The sequence below is a fragment of the Sinocyclocheilus anshuiensis genome, unplaced genomic scaffold (genome assembly GCF_001515605.1).
Source record: "Sinocyclocheilus anshuiensis isolate Anshui unplaced genomic scaffold, SAMN03320099.WGS_v1.1 scaffold1241, whole genome shotgun sequence".
In the NCBI taxonomy this organism is placed as follows: domain Eukaryota; kingdom Metazoa; phylum Chordata; class Actinopteri; order Cypriniformes; family Cyprinidae; genus Sinocyclocheilus; species Sinocyclocheilus anshuiensis.
Window position 1 is genome coordinate 687,357 of NW_015549644.1, and position 12,546 is coordinate 699,902.

Genomic DNA, 12,546 nt, shown 5'->3' on the forward strand with positions numbered 1-12,546 from the left:
ACGAAATATCTCCCTTTGGAGTGGACTTTGAGATTTGTAACTTTCTAGATCTTTTTAATGCCCAAACATACACACTACACACTGGCTAAAAATAAAAAAGTGAAAAAGCATAATAGGACCCCTTTAACAGAACAGGCACTATTTTTGGAATTAGCACCCCAAAATTAGTAAGAAACAAGTATTGGATTTCATTCAGCAAATATGAAGTAGGGTGTATATTGCTCGTATTTAGGGTTTGAACAAACCCCTAAACCAAAGTATTAAATGATTGGTGCATAACTCTTTTTAAAATCTTTACTTCAAAAAAAATCAGCCTGTGATTTGAAAGATGCCTGAGCAAACAGCTGTGATGTCCATCTGAATGAACTGGAAGTGCAAAGGTAGATGCAGCAGTGATGATTCACAGTGACACTTGTGGAAAGAAGGTAGCATTCAGTATTGCTGTCATTGGCAGTGAGGTTTTATGTGGGGGAAAAAAAGAGCTGTCAAAGAGCATCAGCGCACCTCCTCTGAAGAGTGGATCTGGGATGATTTCCACCATGAGTGACCCTTACGCTGCAGCACAGCTGAAAGCTGCTCGCTGACTGAGATGGACTTGATTTAAGATCATCACTGTGAGCGTGACACACACATCCAGCCATAAACTAACAGGACACTGTCTCCTGCCCTACAGCTCCAGGACAGGACATACTGGGACAGCCTCCAGTGCACAAAATCCAATTTCTGTGTCTGTAGTTTCAGCTGCACTGTCAGATTAACGCAGCAGATTGAAGGCGTCTCAGTGAGTGCTTTGATCCGGTTGTTGAGTGAATCTGTCATTTCGCATCCAATTTTCTCATTGAATCAGCTGATTTTGTGGCATTATGGGGCTTAAAGAAGAAAAATCATCGTCTTAAGACTGTCAGTGAACTCTATTTTTATGCCCTTGTGTATAAGCGGTGTATCAGATCTAGTTGTTGGCATCGTGGGTTGTGTTTTGTGTCATGACGCTGTGACTCAGATCGTTGCGCTAATCAAATTTTCCATCCGTTTCATTGCCACATGCTGCGCGTATCCTCAAATGCCACACAGTTAATGATATAATGCAAATAAATGTGCTGAAGAAGTTTCAAAATGCAAAAGTCGTTTAGTCCTCCGCTTTCAGGGAATGTGATGGAAATATTGAACTTCATGTAAGGGGAGTAATTTGGTTAAAAGTGGCACTAATTATGTGTCTGAAGAGGCCTCTTCATGTGGATGGGCTGGATATTTTAGGTTGTATCGCATGAAACTGAGCAAAGGCATTAGAGGAAAAGCTTTTAAACCCATCTCAAACATTGGCTCTTCAGCCCAGAAAACCCATCTTGACAAAGGCAGGAGGGGAAAAAGATCAAGCCTGTTGATTGTTAATGATATCATCAGTGTTAATATTTTTACAGTGTTTTGGTTGTTTTGATTCCCTAAGCATACCCACATTATAATTTTAATTATTATAATTTTTTAATATTAGATTTTGAGTTTTTTTATGAGTATTATCACTCAGATGTCTTGCTTTATTTTAGTTTTTTTATTGTAATTTTTTTTTTACTAAATAGATTTTTATATATTTCTATTACTCAGTTGTCGTTACCTTTTTTATTTTTAAAATAATATTATATTTGCATTTCTCATTTTTTAAAATAATGTTTTATTTTTTTGAATATGAATCCATTCACTTATTTATTACCTTTTATTTTTTAACTTTTTTTGATTCGTTTTTTTTTTTTTTTTCATTTCTCATTTTTTTATTAATAGAAATGGGTCACAATGGCCAGATTAGTAAGATTATTTAATCTTTCCTCTTCCTTTTATTTTTTTTAAATTTTTTTTTTTTTAGAAATCACAATGGCCTGAGGTTGACATTTTTTTTTTGTTGGTTAGTTTTCATTATTTTCTTAACTATATAATTAAAGGGATAGTTCACCCAAAAATGTTGGGTGAACTAAAAAAAAAATTTGATCCAAACATGTATGAGTTTCTTTCTTCTGTTGAACACAAAAGAAGATATTTTGAAGAATGTTGGGAAACAAACAGTTGCCGGTAGCCAAAAAAAAACTATAATGGAAGTCAATTGACAACTTGTTTGGATACAAGCATTCTTCAAAATATCATCTTTTGGTTTCAACATAAGAAACTTCTACAGGGGTAAGTACAACATAAGGGTGAGTAAATGACAGAATTTTCATTTTTGGGTGAACTATCCCTTTAAGCTTTCAAATAAAAACTGAATGGAAAAAAAACCTGCTAGTGGGCTAGCTGTTCAGACAACCCACTGACTAGTCGATTTTTGAAAATGTAGTTTTGTACATCCTCATAATAGATTTTGGCTCTACCCCTGCCCTGGTGAAATGAAGGGGTATGTTGTCACATTCAGCGTTGTCTCAGCTCCTGTTGCTATTTGCGGCAGGGGACGGAAGTAAGGCCCTGTTGCCTGGCATTTGTGCCCTTTCATGTGATGTGAGAGCTGTTGAAAGGGTCACAGGACATTAATTTGCGCGCAGTGGGGGTGCAGGTGTTGTTCTCAGGGGAACGAGTCTGTGGTCTGGGGCTTGTAATGTTATGATGGTGACGTGCTGACAGGATCTGTCCTCTCTAATTCTCTATGTGCAGACACCACACCAACCCGGTGGGCACGGAGTGGCGCTGGAAAATGGACCCGGCCGAGAAGATCATTCAGGAGGCTGTGGAGAACCACAGGAACATGATTCGCCAGTTCAGAGGTAAGGACTCCCCGGAGCATCGCTGTCTGTTACCTTCAGCTGAGCTCTTCTGCTGCCTTCAAACAAACAACAGTGGATTGAAAGGGTTGGTTCATTACTAGATAAACTTATTGGCCACAGTCTACTTTCTATTGCACACCAAATTTGATGGCAGCAAATGACATGAAAGGTATTTGTGCATCAAATTCAATGTCGACATTCTGGTCTTTTTGTTTTTTGGCTTAAGTTACAAGTGAAATAAAAGTATGCTTCAGAAGTCTTGTTGTGCCAAAAACTTATATAGAATATTCTCACATGCTTTTAATAGGCCTTTACACTGTAATTGTGCAGAAATAACTAGTTTTGTTTTGTTTGTCTGTCTGGTGAGATATAAATATAGCCAAATATATTTAAATCCTTTTTCCTCAGAGGCACATATCCAGTTGGAAGCTGTTCAAGCATTGTGTGACATAACACTATGTTGACATCTCTACACTCTGAACACCCTCCCGGTTTCAGAGATTGTCCAACAGACACTGGGGTATATTTAGCTGTCACTACGGTTTGCAGAAGGCAGTAACAGGACAGGCTCTAAGTGCAGTTCGACTGGGTCTAATTTATTCATTTGCACCCTGTCACTTTCTTCAGCATCTGCTGCATCAGATCAGTAGTGGATCCATCAGCTTTCAGCAGCATTAAGGGGATGAGGTTTGTTGCTGGGTCAGATTGACAGGCTGAGATCAGATGGAAAGGGCATCTCGCTGAGACGTCATTTGTAAAGCAACATTGAGTTATGAGAGTTATATTGATCTCATTGGACCATACAGATGTATTTAGGGGACATAGTTTTTTAAAATCATTTTTATTTTATTTTATTATAGATTTTATTTTAATTTTATTAAAAAAAAAAAAAAACTTTTTAAAAATTATTTTATACCTTTTTTTTTTTGGTCAGTAAAGAGCGTACAGTTGGTAAAGAAAATATTTCTTTAGCCCCATTTGGATGAAAGTAGTTTTCCTTTCTGGATAATTGGTGTTTCATAGATCACATCTGAATTGTGTATGTGTTTTTCTTCAAACAACCTCTGAAAAATATAATTGATCAGATTATATACTGTTTTTCTTCCAACTCTGGCATCCTCTGAAAAATCTAATTCCATATGAATAGGAAATATCTGTGATTGCAGCATTAAAAATTTTCACAACGCTGCTTATTTATTTTGACCGTCAGCTACCATAACTGAAGTGAAATTTCCCATTGCATTGCCTTGTGCATCTTCATCATTAATTTAGAACATTTTGCAAACTTTCTGGGTGATATAACAGTTGATGGTTAGTGCTGAAATCTGATGTAAAAAGAAAATGTTCTCCAATCACAGACTGCACAAAAGTTAACTTATTCTTTCATGAAGTTTATGTTTTGGGGTGGTGTGGTGGGTTCTGGGCTGTTAACTGAAAGCTTGTAGGTTCAATCCCATGATATTAATCAAATGGTCGTCAAAACTAAAGGGTGGACTGTATGCAGGATTGTATGCCATTCAGAATTAAAAATGTTTTAAAATTTCAATTCAGTTCCTGAATTGCAAACAGACTACAGAATTGTCATTTGAGTTCAAGGAGGTAGAATTAAAATGGTAAAAAATCATATGCTGTAAGTGTAGTTTTAATTGCAATAATACAGAATATCCTGTGACCAATTTGTTTTAAATTCAGGTTCATGAATTGATAGTGAGCCAATTCCCAAACTCTCACTGACTGTAAATTGCTATGCATAAAAGCACCAGCTAAATGACAAATTAGTAAATTAAACAGTGGAATGAATCATGCTGCTTTTATCAAGTCAAATGTTACTGCCAAGGGAAATCATTTCTGTTTTGATGGCAAATTCTTTGTGATCTAGGTAAGTCATGGCAGAAAATGATGTCCCCCACTCTTAGGACTATTTTTGTAACGACATACCAATATTGTGTCATAAAACAATCTAATGCCAGCAAATTTTCTTTTCCCTCCAAAATGTGCTTGTTGGGACGTAACACATTCCTGTCTCTCATTCCTCATCTCAACAATCAGGTGACGTCATCAGCTCATAATGGGTTGTGATTTCACTGCCAGATCCAGAGTTCAAGTACTTTGGTGGACATCTGGATCAGACTTTCTTGGGATTGAGGGGTCACACACGATGGGTTTTCAAGGATCTTAAGATGGGAACTGAATCCTTTTGTGCGTTTTCTTAGCGTCTGAAGCAACTCCCTTAACATCACTGGTTTTGTTTTACCGCACTGCCTTCATACTCCAGAATATGGGGTGATTTGGAGACTGCTTGATGTGTTTTTTTTTTCTCCGTCTGCAGTAGTCTGAAAAATTCATCAGAGATGTCTAGCGTAGATGGCTACAAAACAGATCTGCAGCTAAGAAAGGGAGTTTTCTGATGATATCTGCCGGGAATGTTATTAGGTGGGGTGGCACAGTCAGCACACAAAGTCAGTTTGATTCGATTTTATCATTCGCAAATTAAAGTTTCTGCTGTTCGAAACTCAAGACATCTGTCTTTGATCATCTGTTTTCAGTACAGATGTCAAACTTTTGTATTTTCTAAAATTACTCACGACCTACTATTTTAGTTATTATTTTTCAGAAATGTAATATTGTTCCTATCGAGCGTCTCTTTTTCCTTTTGAGTTTCGAGAAATGGACCGGGATTTTTTTTCTAAAGCAGTACATATTTTTTGGTCCAAAGATTAGCACTTTTGATGCATCTGAGCCAGAGGGTCCTGATGGAGACTACTGTAGGTTTTGTTCCAGTGTCTGAGTTAGTGCCAGATGTGTGTGTGCAAGTTTGTGTGTGTTGTACCACCTCCGCACCGTCGTATTGGTCTCACCATCCTCTCTAGCTTGGTGGCGCAGTTGACATTTAGCAGTGACACCACTGCTCCATGTAGCAGAAGTAAGCCATGATGACCCAGGGCTGAGTAAACAAACGCACTAACAAGTGAGCACAGAGTGGATGAAAGGCCAGGAAGCATGCTGTGCAGAGAGTACAGAGCTCAACATTGGAGCCAGACTCCTCAGTGAGCAAGAAAGAGGGTTTTTTTTGTTTTGGGGGGGGGGCAAGATTGCTAATTCACAGGAAACCAATTTCGAATTTGCCTGCAGTCCCCCATTTGTCCAAAGATGTCTCTTTGGTTTTCGACTTAAATGGGTTGCTTTTGCTGTCTATAGCCTAATTGTTTGTTTTTGAAAATTAAAACCGTTTCTCTGAGTTGAATTTGCTGAGACAAGATATTTGTTGATTGGTTGATTTCACTCAGAGTAAACACTGTGACTCTGGTGCTTTAAAAACATTGCCGTTTCATCATCCCAACATGGGGTGAGTTTCCCAAAAGCATTCTTAACCTACTAAGTTCTGTTGTTACCAATATAGTTCAACGATTCAGTGTTTTCTGAAACGATAGTCCCAAAAAACATTCGCAAACAGCATTGTGGAGTTCTGTGCAGTTCAATCAGTATATCGAAATAGTCCTCACATGCCATGTTTATAAATTTACATAAATAATCTGACATTATTTCGTTCTTGAACCAAGAAGTTATTACTCCACCACCTGCATGATTTAATTAACAGCAATTCTATATTGTTGAACCAACATGGTTTGAACGAAGGATGTTACTACAGTCTCTGGAAACAGTTGTGTCTAGCTAGGTCATTTTGTAGTATGGTAGTAAAGAGGTGAGTTAATGTTGTTGTATGGGAATCGCACCTCAGCCTGCCATTGGCTCAACCAATGGCGTGAGTTGGGTGTGGGATTATCTACTTAATTGGCCAATGGCAGATTTAAGGAGAGTTTGAAAAACTTGTCTTTGCAATTCTGCTTGTGTTCCTAGTTGCGAAGAAACTACACACTTTAACTTTAACAAATGCCACCGCAATCTGATCACTGAACATTTTTTAAGCATTTGGTTTGTGTTTCACGTGACAGGTGTGCCAGGAGTGCGTCCCGAGCGCTTTGAAGAGGGCCTCACCGTGAAGCACTGTGCTCTGTCTCTGGTGGGCGAACCCATCATGTATCCTGAGATCAACTCCTTCCTTCGACTCCTTCATCAGCAGAACATATCCAGCTTCCTGGTCACCAACGCCCAGTTCCCTGAGGAGATCAGGTGGGATTTAAAGTCTTTAGGTAATGGGATCTACCGTGGGCTAAATTGTTCAGCTTGGGGACTAAATGCTGAATCGGCTACTAAAAATCACATGTCAGTCATCCACTAATCTTAATATAGTGAGCACACATTCCTTTCAATGTCTATGATGATCAAAGTTTTGTTATGTATCTTGTCATTTATGATTAAGTGATTCTGATCTGGTGCCTACAGACAAAGCCTGTTTTTGAATGCGTTTGTTCTCTGTATATCTGCAGTAGTTCTAACAGCTGAACATCCTCCAACTTGAAGTTTTTCCCTCAGTCTTTGAAGTCCCACTTGGGCTGTAACTGGACTGATAAGCCATAATCATGCACTGAATTGCAAATTACAGCTTCTTTGACTCCCAGCTCCTTCAATTCCACCAGATTGTGCTAAATTCATGAGTTTTCAGGAGCAGCCAAAAAGCTTTTAGCTCTCTCACTCTTTCTGCTCCCCAGCTTAATGCAAAATACATCCTCACCTCATTCTCCCGACTGCTGCACGCCGAATCCTCTCACAGATCAGGCAGGTTATCTGAGGGTGAGGGGACATCACCCCAGCTGCTGGAATATCATGTTGACAGTGTGCTGAGGAAGTGAGAAACACTTGTCAATCGTTGTTGTTTATCTCGTAGCTGCAAGCTTCGTCACGCTTCTCTGCTGAAGCAGGCCTTTTCTGTGTGATAAACAAACCAACAGAGGCAAAAAATGATATTCACTGTGGGTCCCAGCACTGAACCTTCCCTGCTTTCTTAAATGCTGTTATAATGAGATCCTAGACCTGCTGCTTTACTCATATCAGTATGCTAATGTTTTATTGCGTTCTTTTCAGGAGGAAAGGATGAAATGGTACACCGGCACAAACCTCACACTAACAACTCAAAATTATCAGTGATGCTGAGACTTATTTCAATGATCTTGATTGGTTTATATATTTAAAGAGCTTGTGTTTTAGTACAGTATATTATTTAAACAGTATTTTCTTTTTTAGTTTTATGTATGTGCTGTAGACAGAAATGAATGTGTAGGGCAAGAGAGCACTTCTATTCCTCCATTTTCATTTGAACAAAGTAATTAAAAAAAAATCTGCAGTACAGTTCTAAAACATTCACTCTTAGATTTTAGAACAGAATTCAGTAAAATTATTTACAGTATTTTTGCGTAATAATATGTATTGTTTTTTGCCTTAGTACTTTTCACTAATTTTAGGATTCTTCACAATGCATGACACTGAACAACTGGAACAACTGTAACCCATATAACAAACAGATACTAGATAAATAAGAATAAAAAAAGCTGGAATAACCCTGAGTAAACTTAAGAGTTTTAATTAGGTTTTAAATGTGTGAAGGACCCAAGGAGGGCAGTCTGAACCTGGGAACCGTTAAAGGGCATCTATTATGCCCCTTTTTACAAGATGTAATACAACTCTCAGGTGTCCCCAAAATGTGTCTGTGAAGTTTCAGCTCAAAATATCGACTGGCCAGGAACCGGAGTTAGCATGATCGGCCTGGACCAGTGACCGGCCGGTCAGTCTGCCAATTCCGAGCCGGTCCGTTTTGACATCACACTTATGCTCACATTTGCATGTAAACATGTCGTCAGCATGGAAGTTCATCTCTGTGAGTGAAGAAGACACAAAGTTCGCCATTTGTAATACATGTAGGCCCAAAGTAAATCATGGGGGAACCACAGGGCTCGATTAATGCTTGTATGGGATCTATGCTAATAGGGCACTGTCCGTCAACAGTCGTGGGTGGGGCCTGTACAAAGTGACGTCATTTTGTACAGATTCTGTGAATGGCTTGTTCTGAGACACTGCTTATAATTTATGTGGATTAAAAGAGTAGGTAGATTTTTATCATTGTAGGTTGGTGTACACACACTGCCAACACACATTTATGTTGAAACACCATGTAAAAGTGAATTTTGCATAATAGGTGACCTTTAATAAATTGGCAGAGCAGGAAAGAAGTTGAATCGAGTAATCTAGATATTGTGGTGCAAGGAGGTGGAGGAAAGATGTTTGACAAGGTGGTTCATGTGTGACTTAAAGCTGAGGATGAAGTCAAAAATCAGACCTAGATTGGTATAATGGATGAGGGATTCAATAAAATGTCTAAACACAGATTGGAGTGAGATGAAACGACTTTGGTGTTTTCAGGACTGAGTTTTGGAAAGTTAGACATGCACACGTTTTAACGTCATGCATACAAGTGTATTAGAAGTGGAAATCCTGTCCAGGTCTGTCAGCAGATATAGATTTGCATTTCATTGGCATAGTAATGGTATCTGAGTACATGGCATCAAATTATTTATGTAAATTAAAAAAAGGAAAGGGCCCAGAACTGAGCCCTGGGGGACACCATGAGCAATGGGAGCAGGACTTGATTTGGTTATCAGTAGGAATTAATGCCTTTCATTAATGTAGGATATTAACCAGAGGAGAGCAGTATCAGTGATGCTAAATGCTAATATCTGGAAAATATTGTGGCAGACTGTCAAAAGCCTTGTTGAGATCTAGGAGTTCAAAAATAGCTAAGAATCAGAACACAAGAGGAGGTTTTCATCTGCCTGCTGAGATTTTTGAGAATGTATGTAAATCCACTCTTCAAGATGTTTTTAAGATGACTCCAATGTTTGAACGAGACACAGGGTCAGCATATCAGCTTGTCTGTTTTGAAAATCAGTGGCTGTATTGACTTGTCTACTTGCCCATAGGGAAACCACAAGGAGGATTTTGCCCATTACTTATCACTCAGATACCTTGCCTTACTGCATAGTGGCCGGCAACGTTTACACTGTAGACACTGATATTCCCTAATTAGAAAGACAATGTCTTTACTAAAATGATGATAGGGTGAGATGAACTGAGTGACTGAGTCTTTTTTTTGGCTAATGCAGCTCTGGCAGTTGGTACGGTACATTGTCTGAACGTACACATTTCCTACTCTTGGCTTAATTCCAGTTTTCATCTCAAAAACTCAATCACTAAGTTGTGTGCTGCTTAATTATGTTTTCCTGATGCTTATACACTCCAATATTCTTCAGTTTTGTTAATATGTTAAAAAGCAATATTTTCTTTATACAATGCTAAGTTAATTATCCCTCCAACTACTTTTCTCTATCTATAGGAGTCTTGTGCCCGTTACACAACTTTATGTCAGCGTTGATGCCAGCACAAAAGACAGTCTGAAGAAAATTGACCGCCCCCTTTTCAAAGACTTCTGGCAGCGTTTCTTGGACAGTCTCAGATCTCTTGGTGAAAAGGTAGGTCCACTGTGCTGTAATCCAGATAAAACAAGAGTTTTGACTCTGGTAGAACAGTTGATTTGTTTTGAGCATGTAATACTGCCATCTCACTGACTTCATAGTCACACAACCTGAAAACCACATTTAAGAATTAGAAAAAAATCTGAAATTCTGGTCGTAGTGGTGGGACTGTTGTTCTAGACATATAAGGCATCTTTTGCAATCTTAGTCTGAAAGAAGCCGAGTCCATTTTTTTAGGACCAACTTTTGTCAATAGTCACCCATGTTGACCTTTGCTTAGCAAGAAACCCAAATAGAACTGTAATTATCAAGAGTACAAGACCCTGGGTAACACTGTATGCTGCTTGTGATCTTTAAATAGTGTGCAGATCCTAATGAATCAGCTAGAGCTTGGACATCAGCACCATTGCTCTTAAATTACTTGTATTGAAACTAATAATCATTGGCCTGTGATGATTATTACAAACATTGTTTGAAGACAATGAAGACAGAAAGAGACTGGTAATTATTTAGCTCTCCACAATCGCTCAAGTCAACATTTATTAAGTGTTTTACAAGGTTAATAGTTCTGTTGTGCATTACTGCGTGTGTTAAATGATTGTTTAATTGCCAAAAGCTGTTCTTCTTGCTTCTCTTCACTCATTATTTTTCATGTAATTCATATCAGGCCTGTACAAAACACTGTGGAAATCCTTGCTATCGATTATGTTAATTCCAAACATCATGACTGCAAAGCTCCAGGATTTATTTAATCTTAACCCAAATCCTGTGATTTATCTGAGTAATAACGTTCGTTGGCCTGTAACAATGTCATTTTTTTTTACCATCAAAAGAAGGTGCTGAATAAACGCCTTCAGGTTTAACTGGATTATTGAGGTGAAGTTCTGTTAAAAATGCTAGTTTGATGAAGTGGATGCGTAGGCGCTGTCCGTCAACGGCTCTTACTTTGGGCTCAGCATGCTGAGATGACAAAAGCAGTTTGTTATACGGGGGGGCCATGGCATTACTGCTTAATGATTTTAAGTGCCATCATTCAGAGATGATTCACTGTGCGTGTGTGCTAAACTTCTGTAATGACTTCCCTGCATTTGCCATTGAACAGACCGCTCATTCTATGTGTGTGTGTGTGTGTGTGTGTGTGTGTACATATGTGCATATGTGAGTCATAAAAAGAAAGACACACGAACAGAAAGTGCTCTTCTGTTTTCTAATGAGTTGAGATCACCTGCAGTGTCGCTTTCTAACTGAAGAGAGCAACTCGACATTGATGGCACTGTAGGCAGCAGGATTGTGAGGCATTCAGGATAGTGCTTTTATCCAAAGCGACTTGCGAATAAAAGAAGCAATAAGCCAAGGAAATGCATATGTAAAGTTTTATTTTGAAGATAAACGTCCTATGTCATTCCAACTGGCCATTCCTGTTTCAGTGGGCGATTTGTGACCAGAATAAGCTGCAGTGTTACCAGACTTTATGCTGATGGTGAAAGTCTGGCTCTGTGAGACAAGAGCGAGGATTTCATGTGACTCACACCTGCTGTATCTCCATCGCTTGAACTTCACCTGTCTAGACTCACACTGATTCCTTAAACAGTTTGTTTTCCATTTTCTGTACTAATTGTGCCATGGCTTATTCATAATTCTAACATTTGAAAGATTTTATTACGAGGCATTTGTTTCTGACTTCTATTTGTCAGAGATAAATAAGACGCAAGTATAAATACAAAATCATTAATGGCTGTTTTATTCTCAGCATTCATCACCATAACAGTTCTATTCCATTTTTTCCCTTTTCCCCTGTAACTACAACATTAGGTCCTCATTAAGTTTGCTGTTAGTGCGAATTCTGCTTAATTGATTCTCAGATATTGGCCAACAATCTGTATTTATTATATACGGTTTAATTTTGTGGTTTCTTTTTTCATGTAATTTCTGTGCACTGTACAAAACTCAAACTTGTTCTTGATAAGCTGGCATTAGGAACTCAATATAGGAGCTTTTAAATATCTCATGCTTTTATTAACAGTTACCTTGAAAGTGCACTGCCAGAGATATATGTTCTCCTGTGTGATTTCATGACCTTGAAAAGAAGCTCTGCCATAAAACCAGTTGCAGGGAACGCATAACACCAGTAACCCGCCTCAGACACTTTCACAAAATGGGCAGAACTCCATTTATACACCACCGGGGGTTGAATTTAAATGAGAGTTTGTTTGGTGCAAGTCTACAAACATCACGGAGAACAAGCTGTTGAATTACAACACTATAACAACAATAGAAACAGTATGCCCATATTGTTTGGTGTTGATAGGATTTTTTTTTTCGAAATCAGCTAATATTCAGCACCAATCTATTTATCTGTGTTCGGCTGTGTTTTTTGTGATTTT

The 12,546-nt window shown here is 38.4% G+C and overlaps 1 protein-coding gene across 1 annotated transcript in view; it reads left to right on the plus strand.

Moving 5' to 3' along the window:
- Window positions 1-12,546, plus strand: part of LOC107659914 (S-adenosyl-L-methionine-dependent tRNA 4-demethylwyosine synthase-like) — a 50,320-nt gene that overhangs the window by 12,652 nt on the left and 25,122 nt on the right. Inside the window, exons 4-6 of the mRNA XM_016449016.1 lie at window positions 2,629-2,738; window positions 6,692-6,869; window positions 10,024-10,159. Of these exons, the coding sequence (XP_016304502.1) occupies window positions 2,629-2,738; window positions 6,692-6,869; window positions 10,024-10,159 (424 nt within the window). The remainder of the gene's footprint in view (window positions 1-2,628; window positions 2,739-6,691; window positions 6,870-10,023; window positions 10,160-12,546) is intronic.